At 39.2% G+C, this 25,698-nt stretch overlaps 1 protein-coding gene across 28 annotated transcripts in view; it reads left to right on the forward strand.

Moving 5' to 3' along the window:
- Positions 1-25,698, forward strand: part of LDB3 (LIM domain binding 3) — a 129,463-nt gene that overhangs the window by 29,627 nt on the left and 74,138 nt on the right. For all 28 annotated transcript variants that reach the window (XM_074591043.1, XM_074591042.1, XM_074591017.1 and 25 more), the window contains 2 exons: positions 9,948-10,099; positions 25,117-25,192. In XM_074591043.1, the coding sequence (XP_074447144.1) occupies positions 9,948-10,099; positions 25,117-25,192 (228 nt within the window). The remainder of the gene's footprint in view (positions 1-9,947; positions 10,100-25,116; positions 25,193-25,698) is intronic.

The following is a 25,698-nucleotide window of genomic DNA, read 5'->3' on the forward strand; positions in this document are numbered from 1 at the left end:
TGGCATTGTTCGGATCTTCAAACACAGGTCAGTTTAAATGAAGAGCCATTCACCATATTCAAATTAATATTAACTATCTGAGGTCATTCATTTCTTAAAGCTCTTTATAAACAACTTGCTTCTAAATCAGCTTATGGCTTCCTAAATTTATGAGACATTCTTGTTAAAACCTTATTTCAGAGCACCCTTCTTGATGTTGCGTTTTCTTAACTTGACAGTATTTTCAGTTGTACCTTTCAGGATGTGTTGGCTCATAAACAATATTGATGTTTAATGAAGACTTTCTGTAAATTTTCAGAGTGTAAGATCTTTGTCTTTTGTGTAATGTTTTGTAAAAGATTTTTACTTTAGATTCTCCCTAGGAAATGGTGCAGGTTGGGAAGGGAAGCTGATGAAGCAGTACTCTGTGGGGAAAGAAGACTGTCAGTCCAGGTTACCTTTGTGTGTAGCACACCTATTGATATGACGACTGATATGACTTTTTTCTGACCAGAAATCAAACAAGCTTTTGAGCCCTAGATTAATGTAGAGGCCACTCTGTCATTGTTGAGTTGGCCTCCTGTTTCATCACAAGCTTGATGGTGGGTAGGGGAGAGAAGTCAAGTAGATAAACTTACGGTCACTGAACCTACCCGTGTTGCATTAGTATTTGAACAAAAATCACTGTCTCTTTCTCAGTAAATGATACTTTTTCCGTCTTATTCATTTTTTTTTAATTTTTTTTTTGAGTCTGAAATAGCCTTTAGCTACAGGCAGTACTAGTATGTTAAAACGTTTCATTTCTGTTATTTCATTTTGTCTGTAAACAGGAAGCCATTCTAAAGTCACATAAAAATTGGTTCTTGTAGGGTATGTGGAAAATACTTCAGTATATAGAAAAAAGACAAAAACCACATTTTGAAAACTTTTCAGTTTAATACTGCTACGTGCCCTGAAGCCACTATGAGATGCATGGGAAGGTACTTGGCTACATTTATGCAATAGAGGATTATAAAGCTGATGGATGTAAAATTCACTTAAAGGGATGCTTTTACCTTGAGAAAACCATATATGTCACTGGCTTGTACTTTGTCAAATAAAATCTGGGGGGTTTATTATACTCTGCAAGCTTTAAGTGGGAAATTTTTGAAGATTGCTGTACCCGCCACTACAATGGGTTAAAACACCCAAAACCAGCATTGGTATTGTCATTCTATAGATAAAGTTGAATCCTTATCCTCAGCAATAGCCACATCCCTCCTTAGTCAAGATAAAGAAGAGGTAAAACAAGCTGCTTCCTTTTTAAAAGTTCAGATTGTGATGCTCCTGATTATTATTTTGTCCGTTTTCTCTTCACAGTCTTCAACATAGCAAGTTTTCCCTTTTAGATTTGAGATTTTATCAACATATTCTAATTATTCCCTGTTAAACAAATGTGGTTCCTGTGGCCTCATGGGGGAAGGGGCATCTCTGATTTAAAAGATAGGAGAACAAATCTTAAGCTATTACATTTTAACAGGTAAAAGAAACATCCTCAGTCTCTACAACTTCCCTTGCTTCCTGAAACATCCAGCAGTTTACGTACCCGTTCAATGTGTCAAGACTGTATTTTACCTGCTACATCTTTAAATTTCCAAGGTCCTGCTGGGATACCTGGCAGGATGTCATGTTATACACTAAACATGATACAGCATATTACAGAAGAAATTTGCATTGCACTTTCTTGGGGGAACTTTGCTTCTGTTCTTTTTTATTCACTTGCATCTTGAAAGGAGTCCTTCACTCTCTGAAGTTTGAAGCCTGTGCTTTTGTTTGTTCTCTCCCAGAGCATGGATGAACGCTACAGGTACAAAACAGTTATTCTTGTGGATAAGGAGAGTGTTTAATGAGTACGTGATGCTATATAGTTGATGGTTAATGCTGGGCCATCCAGTCGAAACAGATTCACATTGGGCAATATAGCCTCTTAAAAACTTAGACACTAAAGTAATGGCATGATACCGAGTGTAGTTTCCGCAAACTTAGTTGTGATTCAACACCTCTGTCACTGTGGACGTGTGCTACATTTCATCTTCTCTCATACGGATGCCTTTCTGTGTGTACTGTACTATAGTATTCTAGCATCTGTAGGCAAAGCACGGAGTTGAATACTACGTGTTTCTGGTCTAGAGACAGAACTGCTGTTTGCTGTGTCAAACTGGCAGCTCATGTTTTAGTGAGAAATACTCCCCTGGTATTCTGGTGGCCAGAAGCAAAAAGAATGCAATGAGCAAATTCACATTTAAAGAAAAGTTAACCGTAAGCCTGCATGGATGTAATAAGCACCCTAATTTACAAACACACAGGAGCAGAAGTGTCACATATATCAGTCAAATCTGTGCTGGAACCTCAGGACTTAAGTCAAAACTATTTTGAGTTGAGTAATATCAGAAAGGGCTGCAGGCCACTAACTGCCAAACCAAAACTCCCGGTATTGTCTCAAATGCCCTTTCAATCAATCAGGCTTGTTGTTGTTCCACCAATCAAAAGCCCTTCAAAGTTATAAAGCATTGTGGTCTTAGTTATATTCAATGAAATGCATTAAGCAGAATGAACTTGAAAAAAAAAATATCTTACCATAGTGGCCAATAGCAAAAGACATAAAACCCTCAGTGTATTGCTAATGCTTGTAGGGGGAGACAGGACAAATTGTGTTTGCATGAGGAAGTCAAATATCTGCACAGAATGTAGAATTCAAGAAGCCAATAGCTATGAAAATGTGAAAGGCCATATTGATAACTGAGATCTGTCTACTTGAGACGCAAAGAAACATCCTGCCTTATAAAACTGTCTTAAAATGAATTAAGATTTGAAAAGGAGAAGTAGGGAAAAGGGAGGGAAACCTTTAAAGAAACTTGGCAGTTCTGATCCTGCAGGCACTTACAAGCCGAGTGTAACTTTGCTGCAGGGAGTTGTCCTGTGGAAGTTGACAGAACGGCTCACCCACATGGGGCTGCCAGGATACTAAGGATCAGTACCTCAGTTATATTCTCAGTTTTGATTTGCATTAAGGTTATTAAACTGGTTGATACTAAAGAAGAACTTACTCGTTCCTTAAAAGCTGTTGTTGTAACAAGAAAATCAACATCTATTATTATATGACCCACCTCTCTGCTTCCATTTCATTTCTGCAAGATAGATAGCACACGCTATCTTGGCACAGTATGTGATGCTAACTGAGAATAGACTGAATAGATCTAACAGCTATTTTTGGATGAAGATTGGGAGAAGAGACGTTACTATTAGTCACATCATACAAGATTTAGAGAGCTGCATAGTCTTCTAGCTATGCCAACACATCCTATTAAAAAGCCACATCCACATTTTAACTGTCATCTGTATAGTTGGTGTAGACAAGTCATGCTTATAACAGGCTCAGCTGCAAACTCCAAAGTATTTCCTTTTTTTTATTTTTTAACAAAGGATTGAAAATTTTTCAATCAGATAACATGGAGTTGAGGCAGGGAATAGAATGATCTTCCTTCCAAGCAGGGACAGGAGCATTCACGCTCACTCTCAAAAAATCCCCCAAAGCCTTGCCTAGGGCAATCCTGTAAGCATTGCCTATAGGCTTCCTTTCATTTCCCAGCTGAAAATCTTTTACATTTGGCTTATTTTCATCACCTGAGTCTATTTAGCTTGGCAAGAAGGCCTCGCTGTCTGTCTTCTTCCTTGAAGAGCCTATATATTGTGCCTGAACAGCAGCCTTGTAAAGGCATTAAGCAGAAGGAAAATTTCTGGTGTTAATTGAGGTGCTATCATTCCAGCGTGGCCTGGCATACCAGAGCCTGAGGTAAGCCAGAGAGCTTAAGTGCCAATGCCTCTTCTGCTCTCGCAGTACAGATTTCAGCACAGGGTGTCCTGAATTGTAAGTGCTTCGCTGGCCGACCCGCAAAATCTCTATGCTGCTGTGCCATTGTGGCTCCGGGTACCCAAGAGAGGTAGATTAAAGCTATTTTAGGTGTTCTCACATTTATTGTAATCTCCCTTCCTAACCACAGATGAAGCACAGCCTGAGAGGCCACTTCAGAGAGTCTCTGCAGCTTGCCAGCTCAGCTCTCTTTGATATAAATGGAAGCTCTACAAGGTGTCAGTGGCACATTTTGCAGATGCCCTGAGTGTTCGTGTAAGGCAGGTCTCATTAAAAACAAAAAGCAGAAAGGAAAAAAAAGTAAAGCCTAGTAGTAAATTGAAAACAATGGGACATTTTCTTCAGGAAAATGGTAGCTGCGAAAAGGGAATTTTCTGTAGGTTTGGTTAGTGATACGTGCAAGGGCTTTCATTTCTAGTTTTCTACAGTCCTCTGTCTTCAGATTTAATCGGTCTTGCTCAGCTCTCCCAGCTGACACTGAAAGGTATAAAAGCCAGCATCAAAGATAGTGGGATGTTTGCTCTATGGTATAGGTTATCTAGGCTTTTTCTTTTTGTGTTCCTGTTTTATACCTTCTGGCAATGTGTGGAATGAAATGCTGAATTTCTGCCTGATGACTTATCCTAGTGGATTTTATTCCTTTTCTTTGCTGTTTTTGCTTGTCCAGAATTGTCTTCTATTTTCTGAGAAACCCCATTATTTTCCCTTTGGAGCTGTTACATATTTATTCTGGGAACTCATTTAGGAAACAATAATATAAATTTCCTCAATTAACTTGCTCACAAGGGGAGAGGAACTGATGTCTCCAGTCCAGAGATAGATACCTGGATTCATATGGGCATTCACCAGCTCAGTGCAACTGTTCTGTGGTGGGATTTCAAATCACGTCTCTTCTCCTTTCAGTAGGTTGTGTTCTGTGTGTAAAATGGCAGTTTTTCTGCCGCTTCTGGGCATTATGAGCCTCGGTGCTTAGAAAGCCTATGAAGGTTTGTTGGAAGCATCTATATATTTGCAAAATGTATATTGCAAAAATTTAGCAAAGAGAGATTTAAATGCTGCTTTCTCCATAAAGGAAACACATTTTATTTTCTAGTAATCCTTAGTGTCTATCCATTCCTATTCTTGTAACGGACAGCTTATGTCCTGCCTCTGATTTCTAGCCTTTCTGACTGCGGAAAGGGACGTTTTCTTTTAATATTTTCTTCTACCCAAAGATCCTGAAGAGGAGAGGGTATTCATTTCCAGTGCTTTAGCTTATTTCTAATGCTAGTGAATACTTGATTCTCTGACATGTTCTTAAATGAGAAGAGGAAAATGTAACTTGTTGATTTTGGGGTTGGGGTCAGGAGGGTGTCAGGCATAGCTCAAGTCCTGCAAAAAGAAGAGGCCCGAGCTAATTCTGCAAGCAGCCATATTAACACCTTCTCAGTTGTATAGGCTTCCCCATGTATTTTTGTCTGTCTTGTAAATCAGGAGTTCCTTGTGGTAGGAAAGCTGTGTCCATTCATCTGTTTATACGAGCATTCTCATTAGTATTTTAACACTCCGGCTCTCCAGTGCTGCCTGATCCCTCCCTCTCCCCCATTTGGAATGGAGCTGAGGGGACTTGGTTGGGAACACGTGCTGTTCTCAAGGTGGTGCAGCAGCTGCACTTCGTACACTGCCTCCCAGAGCTCCTGATAAGTAGTATTTACTGTGAACCCAGTGCAGACTTAATTTTTAGGGCACAGCTGTCACTGTTGTACTATATATTCACCCAGTATAGAGATCCGCTCACAACAGAGCGTAGTAAGAATTCTCTGTAGTGCATTGAAAGCAACATGTGATACTTCCAGCATGCCCACTTGCTTTAAGCTGGGGATGTTGGAAGTCAGATGTCTGCCTCGTAGGAAATTTGTGAGGGCTGAAAATCCACATCTCTGAAGCAGCAAGTGTTCCTCTGCTTTTCTGAGAGAGGGGAAAGATGCTTGGATTTTCAAGCTGAAGTCTGTGCTTGGGCTTGAGACGCTAAAGAAATATTATTAAAATTAGATCTGTCAGTGGTACCCTGGCTTGGATTTTGTAAATCAATTGACAGAGATTGCTATTCCTTGCATCACTGGTGAACATCTCACTATAGCCTTAAATAAAGGCATTTGCAACACCTAGCATCTGAAAGGTATGTTGTAATCCAGAGCAAGTGAGTTAAGACTATTACAAAGGTTTTCTGAAAGAGTTCTGTCTAGATCTTACCCAGAGATATTTTAAGATAAAAACATTGGTGGTTAAATTGGAAAATGCATATTTGGCCTAGACAGAACTATATTTCTCTACTTTTGTTACTTCTGTTAATAGAAGAGAGGCTGAGATGAGAGCAAACTAGAATTTACTGTGTAGACAGATCTGGATTTGCAGTCTAATTCCAAGCGTTAATTAGCATTCACCCTTCATTTAAAAATATCTTTTTAAAACCTTTTTAAATAGAAACTAATCCCCACAGATCTCACAAAGGCACAGTGAGATCTTCTCTGTTGGTGATTATATTTATTAAAATTTTAGTAGATCAGAGATGAATTTTCAAAGGAAAATACCAACAGATAAACACTTTGCATTCCATTCCTTTCTGCTGGATCTTTAAAAATGGGAACAAGATAGTCTTGAATGTGCCTTGACACTTCAGATCTGGCTGCCCTGTATCTCCATCTGTACGCTGGTATTTTGTCCCCAACAATTACTGACTGTTCTCAATGTCTACTGTAAATGCATGCTGTGTGTTCACTTGAAAGTCTCACAGAGAAGCCTGTTAGCCTCTAACTAAAATAGGTATAATTTTGTACTTTGATTTATATAGATTATACATCCAGACTTCAATAACGCCTCCTATATAAAGATCTACAGAACCAAATAATCTACATAGCATGTTCTTAGCCAGTCGGAAGACTGGGGGAAGAGGTAATTCTTTCCTGATACTTACTATGCTTCTGAATTACAGGTACATTAAACTAGATCCATCTTTCATACTTGTGAGTCTTACTGTCTATGAAGCTAGGATAAGCTGAATTTTAGAGGTAAAGAGACATCAATGGAGTGCTGGCCCCTGAAATGGGAGTTGCAAAGGTAGAGCTGTATGAGGAATCCAGCCCAGAATTCGTTACCATTATACTTAGCTGAAGAGATGACTATAAATCCGTTTAATTTCCATTTCAAATAAAGGAACAGTGGCTGGTAAGCCATGGTTGAGACCTTTCCTTATCTTTTACAGTATGGTTCTCCTGTAGCTCTTTGCCTCAGAAAGGGTGTTGCAATGGTAGTAGTTAGAAATTCATATAAATCACAAATTCAAAGTTACCCAGGACTTTAGTATTTCCTGAAAGTGTTAGGCAGAAGATACTAGAGTAAGTGAAATCAGGTCACTAGTTATAACCATCCCCTCCCTCTAAATTTGGCTCTAATTCTAGGACAGTTGTAGTTACCTGATGTATCTTTATTTTAAGATATAGCGTTTAAATTTGGGTCTGCAAAAAGCAGAAATCAGAGAAACTGAGAGGGAAGTTATGTTACAGCATCTTAAACTAGTCACAGATCTACGTTTCTTTATCCTTTCTGTGGAAGCTCTGCGTCTCTGGGCTTATTTTGTTTGAAGCATCACTGCGGAATGGAAGGAGAGACATATGTGTTAAATAGGAATTCCCAAATTAGGGCAGAAATTTGACTTTCAGTAACTGTGTTGATGTTCCCAGCATTCAGAACCAGCTGCCTGGAGACTGGAAGTATCGGCATCACACAGTTAACGTTTTGTAGGCAAAAACTTGCATGTTTCATGAGGAGGTAAAAAGTGGTGTCTTAGGCAAGTGATGTGTGAAGATTATTTATTAAAAAATCTTTATCAAGAAGGCTCAAGCCTTGGTGTCCACCTGACTGGCAAACAGTTTATATTACTAGAGAAAAAAGGTAAATTGAGAAAGACTGAAGTGTCCTACCTGGTGAATTCACGTCTGACTGACTGATTATCTGCGTTTTGCTTTTGTTCACATTTTGCCTTTTCCTGACCTCTTAGTTTATTGCAGATTTTGTTTCTTGACATATTTGGGGGACTGAGCGGGGAAGGGTCTTTGAGTAACTGTACAAGTACATGTGGGTATGCAAATAATCCATATTCTTTCTAGGCTTCTAGATTCTGTGTACTTAGCACAATGCAAGTCAATGAAATGCATAGCAGCTAATGTTTGTATAATGGGTTAGGGAAACTATGCTTGTAATATGAATCTCTTGTTTCTACTAATCTCTTTCTTTGAGGGTATGTTAAACTAGAGAATAAAACTCCATCGTTGAAACTTCCACAGAGTATTTCCCCCACCCCTCAGTTCCTTAACAACAGAAAAATACATCAGGGAATGGCACTGCCATTATCAGTCAGCTCTACTTTGCAGGAGAACATTATATCTGTGCCCGTCCTTCACTCGGAAAATAGAGCACTTATTGATATTCTTTCTAATGGAAAGGTATAGAAAGCAATCCCTTCCAGTCAGATCAGTTCCTAATTCCAAAGTAATCTGTTTTTAGTGTTTGAGTATTCAGGGTGCTGTATTCTAGCACCCTGATGCTGGAGCTTCTGTTCTAGTAAATAAATTGTCAGAATATGCTGTCAATTAGACTGCCAGCCTCAATACTAAGCACCTTTAATGGAGTCTTAAGAAAGGGGTTTGGTTTTTTTCCTTTTTTCTTCTTTGTCTTTTCCAGTGGAAGAGCACAAACAAGCAGCCTAGGGAATTGTTTTGGAAGGGCTTTGAGTACGTACATATTTTGAAGTGTTTTGAGGTCATACTAGGGAAGGCAGCTTAAGAAATTTCACTTCACACTTGATGAGGAAAAATGTTTGGATTTGTGTTGGGTTTTGGTTTCCTTAGGAATTTAATTCCACAGTTTCAGCCTGGCTGAATTAACATGGGAGTTTTGGCTCATAATTAGACACATCTTTCTTTTATATTCACTGTGCTGAAAGAACAGGGTTTTTGACAGCAGCCTTTCTTGTAGTATTTTAGATTATCCTTGGGGTTTTTCAGGAGTGAAGAATGTAAGGGAGTACCTAAAAATAAGAGCAAAGACTATAGCTTATGTCTGTACCCTTTAAGTACTGAGTGCTGAAAGCAGAGGACAACTCTGATGTGCTCACTAAAATTTGTGTGCCTGATGCTACATGAAGGCTCTTTCGTTTTAGTTTGAGTTCCCTAATGGAGGCAAGTTTCATGAGTAGCTGTGCTGAATCAATGTCATCCAGATGCAAGCTGAGAGGGCTGTGTAAAATTGGGATCTGTCCATTCGGAGCAGATGCAGTTCACGAGGCATCTGGAGCTAACAAAGTGTGATGCCATATTGAACGACCAGAATTTCTGAACTGTTGTCTCTGTAGTTGGGTTTGTAGTTGAAGCATTGTGGCTTCTTATTTCTAAAAGTGCTGGTCTGTCTTTGGAGGGTCAGGGCCAACAGGTTGATAATGTAGTAATCTGTCTTGGTAATGGAGCTATACTTGTCCGTGGGTAAGGTTAAGCAGAATGATTTCCTATAAAGCTCACTATAAAAGAAGCAAAGCATGTCCAAGGCCCCTCACACGCATTCATTTTCTGTCCACTCAATATAATGAATTAATTTGGGAAAAATGGCTTTTTGGAGGAAAAATACAATAAAGTCATGCAGTAAATAGCGGTTCATTAGTTTCCCGCTTCTGAGTAATGTCTCTGTATACTACTCCAATATAAATAGTGGTAATTATCCCCTTGAGGAGGAAATAATAGGTGGTAAGGGAACCACTACATTGGGCTTAACCTCTCAAAATGGAAGTAATGACAAGTAGATGTTGTACTGGACCTTTGCAGAAATGTGAGCTAATTTTGAGTTTGTTTAATTTCCATAAATTTTGTTGTTCCACCCCTACAATAACAGATAGTGTTGTATCTATTACTGTATTTGTTGCTGTATCTATTCCTCATTATAATTCTTGGCGAGTTCTCTAGAAGTACTTTGTGTACAAAATGACTTAGCCTGATATGCCTTTTTTTTTTTTTTTTTTCCCCCCACACAGATCACTCCTGGCAGCAAGGCAGCACAGTCACAGATGAACCAAGGGGACCTTGTGGTAGCCATTGATGGAGTCAACACTGACAGCATGACCCACTTAGAGGCCCAGAACAAGATCAAGTCAGCCAGCCACAACCTGAGCCTCACTCTTCAGAAGTATGATGATATCAGTTAAAGTCTTTACATTCCTAAGGGCATCCTCTGAAACTCGTGACTAAGGGATATAAATGTTTTATCTCTGTCTGTTAGATTCAGAAGTGTTCATGGCACAGATATGAGATGGAAAGCTAAAATCTGCTCTGATTCTTGTAGAAATAAGATGGATTCACGTAGAAATCAGTATGGTTGATACGTTGAGTGTATCTGTGTTGAATTTAGCCTGTTGAATGCGGGTATAGTCCCATATCCATTCAAGCCTCAGTTAAAAAATAAATCCAACAGTGATGTTTCTTATTCCCATGTGGACAACACACGGTTTTGTTTGGTTAATTTATGAACAACTATTCTAGAAATGACCATAGTAACAAGTGTTATGAGCACGTGGGAAGAACCTGTCATTCACATGGTGAATAATCACAGCAGCCTGAGAATTTGTGTTAATGGTTTGGCACCTATGAGTTTGAAAGTGTCCTCCCTGCGTCTGACAGAATAAGAAAGGAGTAGCCTGAGTGCAGGAAAGGAAGCCAGTAGAACATGGAGAGAGCAGACTTTCTCATAGAGATGTGATAAAAGTTGTCTTGCAATTGAGAAAGCAGAATCTCTTCACGTAACGGGTCTCTTAACTTTCCCTAGTTAATGTTGCTTCCAAGGAAACTTGTTCTCAAGTCAGATAACCTTGCACAGAGGTTTTCTGTAATAGTTGTATTAATATGTAAAGCTTCATAATTATATAAAGGAAAATAACTGCTATTTTATTGCATTGTGGAGAAAATAATTTTTGCATAGGCCAGGCAGAGACAGGTACGGAAAGCAGGTTGTAATGTGGAAGTACAATTTCTACATGATTATACAGTAGAGCTAAGCAGTATCAGGAACAGACAAACACCTAAGGAAAAAAGATCTTTAGCTGAAGTTTCCGAGACAGAGTACTCTAAAGCAAAATATATGTCTGAGTTTCCCACATGGCTTCACCATTCTCAAGTTTGTCTTTAAGTGGGCGTTCCAGATAATGTATAAAATAAGTACACAAAGTAGAAAGATGCTAACAAAATTGCAACCTATTTGTTAGCTTCTTTGAGAACACTGGGTAGACTTATGTATTTCCTGGAAATGTGTCACGCACCTTTTCTGGAAAGAGTTTAAATTAAAGAGTTTTCAGATTTTAATCTGTTCCAGATTTTTCTCAAAGGTTGTAGTCTAACTGTTTCAATGAACGCAAGGGAGGTAGGGAGATGCATGGAATAATTTCTGTCACCTTGTGCGATGTGTGTAGGAGCATAATCCGAAATGTACTGAAATGGGCTTTATATCAAAAGCAGAAGAAAACGGTCTTCCAAAGTTGTTGAGGGAAGATGGGGCACTATCTTGATGCAGGTACTTGAATTCTCATCCTATGACCCATTCCAGCTTCTTTTTGCTCCATTATAATGAATGCTAGTGATATTATGAATATAGGTATGATATCGTTTTTAAAAAAATTACATTGTTCTGGATTATTTTGTATTTGAAAGTTAAGGAAAATCATCTCTGATAAAGTATTTTAGAACTTCTGTCTCCTTTTCTATTGGATCCTTGTGTTTTTACATTGAGAGAAAATGTTTCTTATTGTGCTTTTGCTTGTTGCACATTTCGAGTTAATTTTCCTGGATGTTGGACCTGAAAAGTGGTCCAGTGGCTGCCTCTATGGCCTGGCATTTAAAACTCTAAATCATCACTTCTCCTTCCACACAGATGAAGGATTCCCAAATCTGTGACTGACAAAACCAGATTATCGTAATACATATCACAGATGCAAGTCACTTAAAACAGTAATCTTGATCGCGTGGATCAGGCAGGGATAGTTCATGTGAGTAATTGTTGTGCTTTTGTACTTGCTGACCTCTAAATTACACCACCAGCAACTCTAGTGGCCACAGCGTTAAAAAAAAAAAAAAAGTGTTTTACAGCATCCAGGACAGCTTGCTTATTGTTTAATGACTGAAGTAATTTTTAATTTTCTTAAAGTATTTTCAGACTGCTAAAGCTTTATTTATTGTGGTATGCATTATTCTTTTTCCACATAATTCTAGTGGAAGTATCATTATTTATTGCTTTCTTGCTCTATTGCTTCTTTTCTTTTTTAAAGCTTGCCTTGTCTCTTGGTTCCAAAACAATAGTATGTGATTCAGATAATCAACTGATGTGGATAATGAACAGTCAAAATAAGCAGGAATGGAGTGTTCCACAGACTGATATATGCTTGCATAGATAATAGATGTAGATGAGTTAAGATACATTTTGAAAACAAGGAAAACAGCTTTAAGCGATATGAAATACTATTAAGCACAAACAGGTCAGACAGCTTCTTTCTTAGCAAGTGAGAACTTTTACAGATGGTGCTTTTGCTCTAAACTTATACAATTCGTAGAATCTCATCTTCAGTGTGACAGTCGCTTTTTGATATGAGGTATTAGTTTGATTGGTGACCCATTCAGCCTTACTAGAGTTATATGGGAAAAACAAATGACAAAGACTGAAAAGTGATTTTTTTTTTTCAATTAGGGTGTTGTTTCTTAAATGATTAGGGGCTATACAAAAAGTTGTGCTCAGAGACATTAAGCTGGTTTTAACTTTGCACAATTCAGTATTTATACAAGCTAAGCTAAACCCTACGAGCACGTGATCTCAGCCAACTGACATGTGCATAGAACCCTATTAAAGATCCAGTATCCCAAAGTCTTGAGCAAAAGGCATCTCCGCAATATTTGGAAAGTTAGATTAATCTCACCTTGAAAAATCACTTTTCCTAGGCACAAATGGGCTAATTTAACTAAGTACGAAAAGATTGTGTCAGTTTAGTCACCTGCCTCAAATTTACAATGAAACATACTTTTTTTCAACCAAAATAATTTTACAAAGATTGTATTGGTGAGAAGAACTGTTAACATGAAAAATATGGGAGCAGTCTCTATTGATAGTAATTTTATAGAATCATAGAATCTTCACGGTTGGAAAGGACCTTTGATATCACCGAGTCCAACCATACACACACAAAAAACCCCCTACAATCTCTGCCACTAGAGCATGCCCTGAAGTGCCAAATCTAGATGTTTCTTAAATACCTCTAGGGATGGTGACTCAACCACCTCCCTGGGCAGGCTGTTCCAGTGCCTGACCACTCTTTCAGTAAAGTAATTCTTCCTAATGTCTAATCTAAACCTCCCCTGCTGCAACTTCAGACCATTTCCTCTGGTCCTGTCATTATTCACTTGGGAGAAGAGACCAACACCCACCTCTCTACAACCAAATAAGAACAAAACAGGAGAAAGGCAAATTCTCGTGGGACTTGGTTACCAGGAAAATGACTGTGCTAAGAGATAATTTTTACTTTTTTAGACATGGCTTGCAGCAATGAAACTGGAGTGGTGTGTTCTACTAATATGGAAAAACAAAGCTAGTTTCCATAAAGATCATAGAGATGGATACATTCAGTTACCTAATTTGCATAAAAGTTTGGAAACATTGGAAATCCTTTCAAATGGAAAAGGCATATATGTGCGTTGGGAAATGAACTGTTGTGACAGGAAAACTTAAGCCCTAAATTTTGATGATCTTGGACATTTATGTGCAGTAGTCACATGGCTCCACAAAGCATGTTTCAAGGTCATGGAATGCCTTACCAGCCTATCTGTGGCTTGGTTTCACTGTTGCAGCACTGGAAGCAGAAGTGAACGCACTTGTTTAGTTTATAAGGCCATGGAAGAAGCAGTGGAATGTGAAATCTAGACATAAATGCTCTGAGACAGAAAGCTTTTTATTTTTCTAATGGCTCTTGGCTCTCAAGAGCGATGGCCTTTCCTTTTATTGATCCTGGCCAGGAAGGTTTCATGAGCATTGTTTATAACCTGACAGTTCAGACAGTGTTTGCTGCTACTCACTTTTATTATTGCGTCTAAGTTCCCTGTGGGGTTTCTCTTTCAGGGTGGGGAACTGGTTATTTTTTATTTGGCTGTCAAGAAAAGCTGTACATGGTGTCAGCACTTGTGCAGGACATCAAATTGCAAGACATCAAATGTAGCAGAAGGGAAGCATTAAGAATGCCCGTTCGTACTTGCTTGCCTAAACAATGAGAGTCTGCACTTCTCTGGCTATACAAACTTAGTTTTTCTCCAAGTACCATCAATCTGTGCTGTTCAAGATGCACTGACATTGCTCGTCAGTGAGTGCTTAGTGCGCAGTGCTGGCCTGAGTGGAATTCGCCATGTTTGTCATGTAGACATCCCATTATGGGTTCAGGAATTTGTGGATGTCAAGTGTTTTTCTGATATCTTCCTTCCTTAAACTCCCGGTTAAATTTGTTCTTATCACCTCACCCGTGCTATATTTTCACATGAAACCACAAAATTAGGATGAAGATCTTGCCAAGTATGCCAGAGGTTTGATCAGGCAGCCAGAACTTGTCTTGTTACTGGCTTGAGTGCAGCACTGCGTTTTCTGACTGCTCATTTTCAACGTCTGGGTGCCTCCTGCTCCAGAGCCTGCCCTCCCTGTGCTCCTTTTGGGAAGCTAAAGGATACAGACAGGCAAGTGTCAGGGAGCTGAAGTATTTGTACCATTCCTAGAGAAAGAGACCTGTGATCCAGTGGTGTGGAAAGGTATGGGACACTCCAGACCAGCTCTGCTTCCTTCGGTTTAGAAGACAAAACACATCTGGGAAGCTAATTCTCTTTTGCTGAAGAAAAGAGAACAGCAGTGAGGGGAGAAAGAAATTTCTTTGGCACTGTGCACTATTACCCAGTAGAACTCCATGTGGCATGATAGTATTCAGGCAAACAAAGCTGATATTCTAAAACATTAAATACTTAGGTAGATGCAGCTCATTCCGTAGAAACTTACATGACTCTAGATGTACTGAGAGGAAGTCTAGTTCTGCTAGACAATGCTATGGAAGGCTATGATCATACTCTATAATGACCTGGGTTGTGGTGGAAAAAGACATTGCTTTGCTTTTAATCTTTTTGTGGCCTCCTGGAGTTTAGTCCTCAGTCATTTTTCAGTATCAGTTTTCTAAATCAGTTACTTGAGCTACACAGCTGCACCCAGGCATTTTAATTCTGGGCCAGTCAAAGTTCATCTTTAACTGGCTGGCTGTCCCACAGAGGCTGGGCTGTAAACTTATTGTCCTACAGTATTCGTTTCACAGGTGAAAAACTAAATGCATGCAAAATCTATTTTTATTTCATACAAATGGCTTTCTTTTTTAAATTCACAGTAAATGCAATGCACGAGAGTGCAGTATTATTTGTCAACACGTTTCACTGGAGCATCCACAACATCCATTTGATCTTAACTCAAGGAATCTGATCAGCCTCCTTGGAAAGGATTCACCAAATGTACTGGCTTAGTTTTGGAAAGTGCTGTAACATGAGCACGCCTCATTCTGCTGGCACAAACATTCCTGTGACACTCTCAGACTCCTGCCTTGGCGTCACCCTTTGCTGCTGGAGAGGAGCAGGGGAGGCGCAGACTTTCTGCGCCTGGTGCGTGTTGACACAACCTCCCCCTCCCAGGGCATGACAATGATGCTACCATTTGCTTCCAGACAGTCACATTTGACTGTCTTTTGCTGGAAAATCTTGAGCTAAATAATCCTTTTCTCTAGTGAAAGGGAAAGTGTCGGAGGCACAGCTATGAGAGACTTACGGTAAATATTTAATAGCTTTCCTTTTTTGTGCAGCACCAAAAGATGGCTGATCCTGCAGTATTTATTTCAGGCCTACTATAAATAAAGCATGTGGTGACAGCAAACTGCAAGCAAGGGGAATGCAGTGGTTATTGTAAACTGCTTTCTTTTGTCTGAAGCTGTGAATAGTAACCAATTCTGTGCATGTTTTAGGTCTGCTGATGGGCATGATTTAAATCAGAACCAGATTTAGGCTGCGTTTATGCTCAGAAGAATTAGAAGAGGGTATCTATCCCAGTTTAAGACTAAATTAAAACTATATAAACAATATTGATGAAAGCACAGTCTGACATAGTGGTACTCAGACTGTTCTGTAGAAACATTTCCTAAAAGCATTGTAGGAGATGATTAGTAAAAACAAACAGAAAATGAAAATATGGGCTTGAATTTTTTTTCCCGTATTTGAATGATTCCATTACATTCATCAGACTAATGATGTTTTCATTCAGGGGCTGCTTACATACTAGAGGTAGAATCTGAGCCCATATGAATGTGACTTTTTTTTTTTTTTTTTTGGAAAGGAACACTAATGCTAGCGATAATTTGCTAGTGTTCGTGTTCAGCATTGTGAATATATCTCCTGAAATCCATTCTTGCAGTGACTAAGTTTTTCCTGGTTGCTCCTGCCTTTCTGACTGCAATCTTAAAACTGTGGAAACTGAACGCCCAGTACCAAATGGCTGCTCCTTGTGTGAGGCTGCAGCAGTGCTTTTACACTCAGGAGTCCCACCTGGGACACAATAGCTAGCATAGCAGCACTGAAAAATTCAGGGAACAGGGTCTACATTGAGACCCCAGTAAAGATCTCTGAATTACTGGATGCAGAAGTGAGATGTTTGTGACCATGTCAGACTGGATTAAGGATATGAATGTATAAATACGCCAATATCATTCACAGCAGGACCGAAAGGTTAAATTAAGGAAATACTGGCGAAATACCAGAAAGGCATAAATTTAAAGCTGATGCAATGTTAGATATTCCATGTGGCGTTCACTGGAATAATTATGGTCTAGACTGGACCAAGTACTGAGGTGTGTGACCATGTGGACAGTCTGTGTTGGAGCCCTCCCCACATCACTCAGTGAGCACCTTAGTCTGTAGGTAACTGCATGGACCTGCATTCAGGAGAGGTATCACAAAATCTACGGAAAGGTAAGAAAAGCAGAGCAGTCAAACGGCTGCTTACATGCTTTACTGAATCACAATGTGTATAAATTCAAATTTTTAAGCATATTAGTAGAAAAAGTAGAGGAACATTAATAGTGGATGTGGCATATGATACTAATTAGGTTTTTTTGCTTAGATATGTGACCTAGAGCTTTTGAGAGCCATCTGCCTCCAATAGCCAAGGTTTCCTCCCCAAACTTCCGATCATGCTGTGTGCTCAAAGCATTTAAAAAGACGTATCCTACTAGTGGATTTAAGGAAGCTACCATGTATTGCTGTGAGCTGAGAGTGGTGGTCCTCCCTCACTCCTTGTGAAATAGAGGTGAATCCCATCACTTGCCCAGTTGTCTCTCTATGCAGGTATGAGAGGAGAGTAGAATTTGTTAATAGATGTCAGGGTAGCATTTGGGCAGGGCTGTGAGTTACTGTCTTTGGGTAGTAACATTTAATGCTGGTTAAAATTAATGAACAGCTTTTTCCATGGAAAATGAAATAAAATATCACTGTCAGTCACTGCAATAAATATATTCCATACATGAGCAGTTTAATTGAGTGGACTGCTATTTACACTCACTGCATAAAGTGTCCTTGTTAGTTTTAGAAAAGAGCCTGGAAACTGTGGATATATGCCAAGGCTTTAAAGGGCAATGAAGTTTTCATTACAACAAGATTCTACTTAGGGATTAGAACTGTTCTCAGAGTGCACATCACTTTTTTTTTTTTTTTTTCCCCCACGAAATACCAGCTTAGAGGTGAGGTTAAAAATCATCGTTTTATTTGGCTGAGAAATATTCTCTGGATGAGCTAAAGATAATCTCCATGTGCATCCTTTCACATATTATACTGCACTCACCGTGGAAAGGTCAGGATGGGTATCACGGGCACATCTCACCAGGGTCAATGGGCTGACACAACACACTAAATACACATGACAGTTGTAATCTTTCAGACAAACAGTTACTGGTTGCATTCTGCAATGAGGAAGTGGATACGTTACCCAAAATGTTACCGTAGATGGGAAGGTCACAATGGGACCTTTTCTTATTGATTAACATTAATTAGCTTAAGCATGGTCATGTCAAAATGTAAATTACACACCTGAAGCTAATTGGAATGGATGATATAGTATTTTTAAGAAAGGGAATGACGAATTGTTCTATCAGGTAAAATACTAAGGTGTTACTAGATCGATCTTGTAATGCGTTATTTGTGCAGGTGATGTTTGTAGTTTCCTTTGGATCCTTTTTACTGCGGTGTTTCTTGCCCACCAGCCACTATAAAAACTATCAAGCCTCATTCTTTTTTCACAAAAATCATTGCTGGCCCCATTGTTTCTTACAGCGAGAGCTGAGATACACCAAGGTCCGTTTTGCCTGGCTTTCAGGCACCTTCTGGGGTTGGCTATCTCTTCGTGTCTGTGCTGTCCCTGTCCGGTGTCTGTTGCAGCGTGGCAGTACTGAGCACTGGGTACAGACTGGCCCTGTGCTGTTTCTGCCTTACTGTAACGACTTCAAACAGTCCTTGAGCACCTCAAAAGGAAACAAATTCTTTTGACAAGTCCTGGCTAACTGTCTTGACTTAGCAGTCTTAAGACATGGAGTTATGTTTCCAGTCAAAGTCTCTCAGGTACAGGCATTAATGGAAAGCTCGTTGAAGTGTTTTAGTTTGGAAACAGAAAAAGTGAAGGCCTAAATGAGGCGGACTGTAGTTAAGATCTAATTATCCATGATTATGTTCACTAATTTTTCTCTCTCTTACATGTCACTTAGAAATGCTCTAAAAGCCATGTGGCACGCTGTAAGGTCCACATCCCCAGTAAGAGGAATTACAGGAAAATCAGTTAAGTAAATACGTTTCATTAACAGCTTCAGGAAACTAAAGGAAGTAATTTGTAGTCAGGATGCTCAAAGTATCCTGAGTTAGGCTTTTGCTGCATTTAGCCAATTTATTATTGAGGTGAGAATAGTGGCTTCCTATTTATAATCAATTCCTGTTTAAATATTTCTGAGTATTTGAAGTACTGTGGTTTTGCCTGCACTGTGCTGAATGTACCGCTTCTATTCATGTTAATGTTTCTGCTGTTATTTTAAAGCAAGCATTGAGAGGAACATCTGACGCTTTCATCTGATCAGTAATAGCCATAGAAAACATGTAAGTGAGAAGTAGAAAGCAAAAAGAACACATATCCTCCCTCCAACAGAATCCCTGTTTCAGCCTAGTTAAAATGTATTTTACCTGTGAATCCTGTGCTATTCAAATTGAGTTAGCATGGATAAGTAGAAAAGATGTGCAAAACTCCTGTAATGAAATCTGAAGTCAAATGTGTATCTGGATTGGGTTAACATTAAAAATTCAGAGAAGTAGCATCATGATTATGATCTATGGATGAAAAACTAGTAAAATATCATATTTGAGCTTAAAACAAAGCAACTTAGCTATGTGAGAGAGTTGACTGATAATATAGTGATGTCAACAAGGTTTTATGAGCTACAGTAGATCAGTGTATAACTGAGTGAGTGATCTATTGGTAATTCAGCATTAAAGCAAGCTCATTTTGAAATTCTTATCATCTACTTATTACTTAGAAACAAAGTTATGGATTTGATAGAAATTAATGTATTTTTTCAACAATGTTGATGGCAATACAATTCCAATCCATGACAGCATAAACAAGTTCTATAACTGGATGGAATTTCCTGGGGATGAACCCACATTTCTATATGGCTTGCCTGAGTTTTCAGTAGTGATAAGGAGAGAAAAGGTTTGGAAATGGTTTAAAACTAGTGCAAAGACAGGAAGAAGAGAACAGCAAGAAAAATAACCTGCCTGAAAAGGTGTCCATGCTCCATGGAGGTTGTTTAGAGCTTTCTGTGTGCATTGGGTGAGTGGCAGGCAGGTGCTCAGCAGGCATCCTTAGTAGTCTTTGGAGAACTGTCCCATGCAGAGCAGAGCTGCAGGGACACTGGCAGAGCCTCCCCATTTGCCCATAGGAGCTGCTGGGATGAGGGAATTTTACGGTTGGTACCGAGTCAACTAAGAGGAGATGGAGGCATCGGTAGCCAGTTGCTCCGTTCAGGAGGGAACAGGCTGGACGGCAGAATGTGGGGCAGTTCAAAAAAGAAAGGATTTTGCCTAGCAGGAGGGAAGGAAAGAGTTAAGAAGATGCAACAGGCACTGTGCAGATGCCACAGAAGTAGAAAGGGTCAAAGAGAAACCAGGAGAGTAGAATTTGCTTCTCCAACATTTTTTAATACATACTCCTTGTCTCAAAAAGCTCAGCTTTATGCATATTGTCTCCAGTTCCCTTCCTTTCACAAAAATTTCCAAGGCTTCTTCCCTTTTCCTTTCCCTTTCTAACCCATAATGTTTGCAGCTGCCCCTGACTCAGATCCCTTCTAAGGGAAAATGGGTTTTACATACTTCCAAACAAATTCTCTTTCATAGATTTTTTTGGATAGCATATTCCCTTTAGGTTGGTGCCATTTATGCTTAAAAAGTTTTTGTCCATATATTGCTGTGGCTATGAACATTAGGCCTGGAAAGCATAATTGCCTATCTTGTAGTTCGAGTGCAGCACAATGCAGGGAAATAATTAACAAATCAGTCATCCAGCCAAATGCTAATATTTGCAGTTGCGACTGATATAGAGAGAGCAAAACTGCTGATGGAAATACTTTTCAATTTTATTGCAGGCACAGATGATATCCTGAGAGAAGGAAAGTAGGTCTCATCCCAGCCCCAAAGTGATAGTGGTTATATTTGAAGTACTGTGAAACGTTCAGGGTTTGTCTTTGTGATTCCCATTGGAGTCACCAAGACTGTTTGCTGCTGTCCCAGGCAGGGTGTAGAGAATTAAACTGTGGTATCACGAGACTCAAAATTTTCTGTGCAAGACTTACCAACAAGAAGCAGCTTCTATTTGGCTACTTAATTCACTGTTTAGCTGAAGATTTAACTGACACATTACTGATCCGAGCACTTATTAAATGGACACCTCAAATTGATAACCATGAGGAATGTTTGGTCTGTCCCTTTTATGTCTCTTCCCCTCCCATCCCCGCCAAATTGTCAGGAATATTATTGTGTTAAAACAGATATATATCAAAAACCCAATTCTGCATGCTCGATTGTTTTGCATCTTGCTATGTGCTCACCTGCTCCACTACAAAATGATTCCATTTCAATGAGGTGGTAAGTATGTAGAATACTTTCTTAGCATTTCTAACCCTAATCTAGTCTGGTTTATTACTTTTCCATGCACTTGACCCCTTTTCATTTCCTAGTGGTTGAAATATTAAGGTACAATTATTAAGATGCTCAACAAGGTATAAATAAGTGCTCATGTATAATAAAATGAAAGCAGAAGCTTACTGTAAGAAAATAAATGTTGATCTTAGTTGTCTTGAGAATTAGAAAAGAGAAGGTAGACACCGACTGGTGAAGATATGAAATATAAAAAAGCCACATGAAGATGAAAGAGAGCTATTATCTCTTAGATCATGTCACATCTCTGCAAGTACAGGTTTGTGCTCCCCTGAGGATGTGGGTTAAACTGATAGTGCATTACAGAACTCTCTGCAGCCCTTCCTTAGGCAGGCAGATCCTCTTAGTGCAGCTGACTCCTAATGAACCTCTGTTGTGAGCGCAAAGCTGCCAGGATTGAAGTCGAGTGCTCTGCAATTAAAGATATATTTAGGTAGGTGGGAACAAGCAGAAACTTTGACAGCCATATCAGCAGTGCTATCAAAATTGAACTGCTTTGCAAAACCACATCCATCTTGGGTTTCAACATAAACAAGGAGAACCAGTACTGAGGGAGAGGGGAGGAGAATTAAAAAAATACCGGAATGACGGATTTGTTCATCATGAAAACTGTTTCAAATTTTCATTTTGAAATGAGGGAGGGAAACGTTTCCATTTTTAACTTTGAAAATATAGAAGAAAATGTCTGAAAGTTGAAATCAAATTAATTGCTTTGGAAAAACAATCTTGATGGAACATTTCAACATTGAATCTAAAACAATCACAGTCATTTGTGAAATTTGGACTTTCATCCACTTCATAGCCCTACTGAGCAAGTACACTCCCTGAGTGTTTGGATTAAAATAATTTTGCAATCAATGGATTAAAATGTAAACCTGGACACACACATTTACAACAGCAACTTCATCACTTGAAAAGCAAACTTGTGTTGCTGCAGGATTTGACTCATCTAGCAAGACAGGGAGGAAAAAAAATTGTCCTGAACTTGCAGATGTTTTTTCCTGGAGGAGTGATGCTTCTTATGTAAATAATCACTTTATTCTGTAAGTGCGTACACTTCCATTCCACAAATTGGCTTCACCTCTTCTGCCCTTTTCTCTGGTGCAAGCCTCTGCTAAATCTCGCAAGCCTCATCATTCTGTTTTTAAATATCAGAGCTATAAACATCCAGGGCAGAGTTATGTAGGAACCTCATTGTTTTAAGGTAACATCTTGAAACCTCAAAGTCGATGTGAAATAAAGATGTTGGTTGGATAGCACTGTGAAATGACAGATGTAGCTTATCAGTTACATGGAAGAAATACAGCTTTTTAACATCATCTTCTGTGGTCAGGTAATGAGCAAGGAAAAATAGACATACAATAAACGACAGAAGTGATGGAGTAGTCTGGTAAATAAATTCCTTTGCTGCAATCCAAATATTTTCCGGTTATGCATCAAACATGCAGTAAGTATGTGGTTGGTTGCTATACCCCTGTAGGTGACAAACAGCGTTTACAGCGCTGAGCAGTTTTGGCACTAAAATTCGTGATCAGTGAGCAGAGCGGAGGGGACAGTTAGTGCGTGCTCTGGGCGGCTGCAGTCTGGAGGATGCCCGGGTTCCCCCGCATAACTTCACAGAAAGAACGGGGTGTACCCAGAAATGACACCAATGGAGGGAGGATCAGAATCTCCCCCTAAATCTTTGTCTGTTCATAAATTGTCACAGTCAATTTTCAGCAACTCTGACTGTGTTCTAGGCTGCAGCTGATTTATTTTTTTCTTCCTCTTCTTTGCTGTCTTTCATGATACATGTGCCTGTCTCATGAATATGATTTATTGTTTTTCTTTTCAAGCTGAAGCAGTTGGAGGAAGGGTACGGCACTCACTCCTGAGGGAAGATCACTTAGTAACTCACCTGAGGAAAGTTTGTTCTAGGCAGTTAGCGATTAGCTCTTGTGCTTAGAACTTGAAGGTGTATATATCTCAGATAATTATGTCTTAGGGAGTATATTGTGATATATTCCAACTGTGAGTATCAAAGTTAGTGCCTTTTACAATTTTCTAGCCTCTTGTTTCAGGAATACTTTGTCAGTGAATTTCACGGGTTAATTACCTGTTGTTTAACAAAATGCCAGTTTTCATTGTCTCCTCAAACTGTGCTCATTTTCACAGTATCTTGTTGTGAGGTAGGCATCTATTACATCATCTTTGTTTTCAGCCCTCAAAGTAGTATAATTTCCATATCTTCTATATGGAAATCTTCCAGTTCCTGTAAGGATTACTCCTTTTTCCTCACTTTTGTTTGTTTGTTTGTTTGCTCCTGCTTATGGAAATATTTTATGTGCGGCAATTAAAGCTACTTACAGAGCTCAATGTGAAGCTAGGTATTACTGCAGGGATTGCCCCTATGGATGAGCCTGCTTTTTGTCTATCTCAGCTTTCTGTCTCTGACAGATGCCACTGGTAAGTGGTTCAGAGGAAAGTGCACCACAGCCCTCCGTAAGGAAATAACGAACCTAACACAGATCTTCTGCTATCAGTCTTTTCAGTTGTGCCATGAAAAATGAGGCTCTGTATGGCTCCTTATTTTTACCCAATCTAAAGCAGCTGTTGGGGTTTTTGTTGTCAGTCTAAATATCTAATCCTTCCTGATATCCTGCTATTCTCATAGGCTCCATGATGTCTTCTAACAATGAGTTTCACTTCAGGTTAATCAAGTACTCTAGGAAAAAATGTTTGCCTTTATCAATTTTATATGTGTTGTCTTTTCAATTTCACTTAATATCCAGGAACATGGCTTTATTTCCCTTTTTCTACCATTCATTATTTTCTAAGCCTCTGTAATGTCTTCCCTTATTCATCTCTTGTCCAAAGCAAACAATTCCGAATGTCTCAGTCACTTCTCCTTGATTGGTGTGCTTTTTAGTATTTTTATTTCATTTTTCTACCTGTCCTAATTTTTGAAACGTACTTTTTAAAGATGAGAATTCCCGGCATAATCCTGATCTGTAGGTTGGCAATAGGATATTCTTTGTATAATTCTGATTCTTTTGACTATTTTTATGTTTTTCATTTCATTTTCTCTGGTGATCCCACGTGTACTGGAAAGATTTCAGGGGGTGTTCTCACAACAGCTCCCGCAAATACCTCATCACTTATCTGAGCATCCTGGAGTGCTTCAGTTAGCATTTGTCACTACTGTGCTTTCTTTCTTATGTTCCAAGGAAAGGGCAAAGTGTGTGCATTTTAGCGGGGTTTATTTTTGTTTTTTAAATGATCACGTATGTATATTTGTCAAATACAGGTGAAAGGCAGACATTTGGAGTGGGGTGTGGTTAATGCAATAGCAGTCTGCTCCTTTTGAAACTAAATTGTCTGAAAAGAAGCCCATGTTTCTTCCTGCAGAGAGGTTTAAATTATGGCAGTTGCTGTACAGCTTAAGCTATTAAATAATAATCTTTTCAGGAGCTGACCTTGAGATGCTTCAGTACTGAGATTTAGTCTCTGCATTTTAAGACACTTTTAAGTCTCTTTTTCCAGCATGCTGCCCAAACCCGAATTTATCTATCAGTTGTGGCTGATTGTCATGTGTGAAAATGCAGTTTGTTGCGAGCTACTGGAAAACAGATGATCTCCCAAGTCAGAGGCTGCTTCCGTAACTGGTGGCTTTTCATCATTCAGAGAAACTATATCAAACTTTTTCTCACATTTAAGACCTTTGTAAATGAGGATGTAGAAAAAGCATGATGATCATGAGAAAAAGTCTAGGCTATGCTTAGCTTTTGCTCCTGTTGAAGCAGCTTTTTTACATGAAATTAAAGCTGAAAAATAGGACTCCAGATGGCTAATCTTTTTTCTCTTTTTTTTTTGGGTCCCCAGATCTAAACGACCAGTGCCAGTTTCAACCACAGCACCTAGAATTGACTCTCCCAGGGCTGTAATTCCTCACCAGAAGGTATGTGACACATTTCTCCTCAGCCAAAGTTAATATCATTTTTATCTACCACAGTGAAGGTAAATACCTACTATAGTAAATAACTTTTGCCCACCCCAGATAAGTAAAGACTGAATGAATGCACAAGCAGTGAAACTGCCACAGTGCAGTGTATTAATGATCTGTATGTTGCTAATTTCTGATTAGCAGAACCAAAGCATCCAGCTGTCCTCTGATGTGATCTGCTCTAACCTATTCCGAGAAGCTTGTTTTCATCTAGGCTGCAAGAGGCCACCAAAGCTTCTCAAAATATACACTTGCTTTTGTAGATTCTTGGGTTTCCCCAGGAGGCACCGTTAGACTGTGCCTCAGCGTATCCAAATCCTGACTACAACTGAAAAGACACTGATTTGGAAAGAGGACATCAGGGCATTTGGAATCTTGCATCATATTGCATTCTTGTCACATTATTCAAAAGACATGAGAATAAAAAATGCCGAGGATAACAGCAAGTGGCAGAGGAAATG

This window comes from Larus michahellis, chromosome 6 (assembly GCF_964199755.1).
Source record: "Larus michahellis chromosome 6, bLarMic1.1, whole genome shotgun sequence".
In the NCBI taxonomy this organism is placed as follows: Eukaryota; Metazoa; Chordata; class Aves; order Charadriiformes; family Laridae; genus Larus; species Larus michahellis.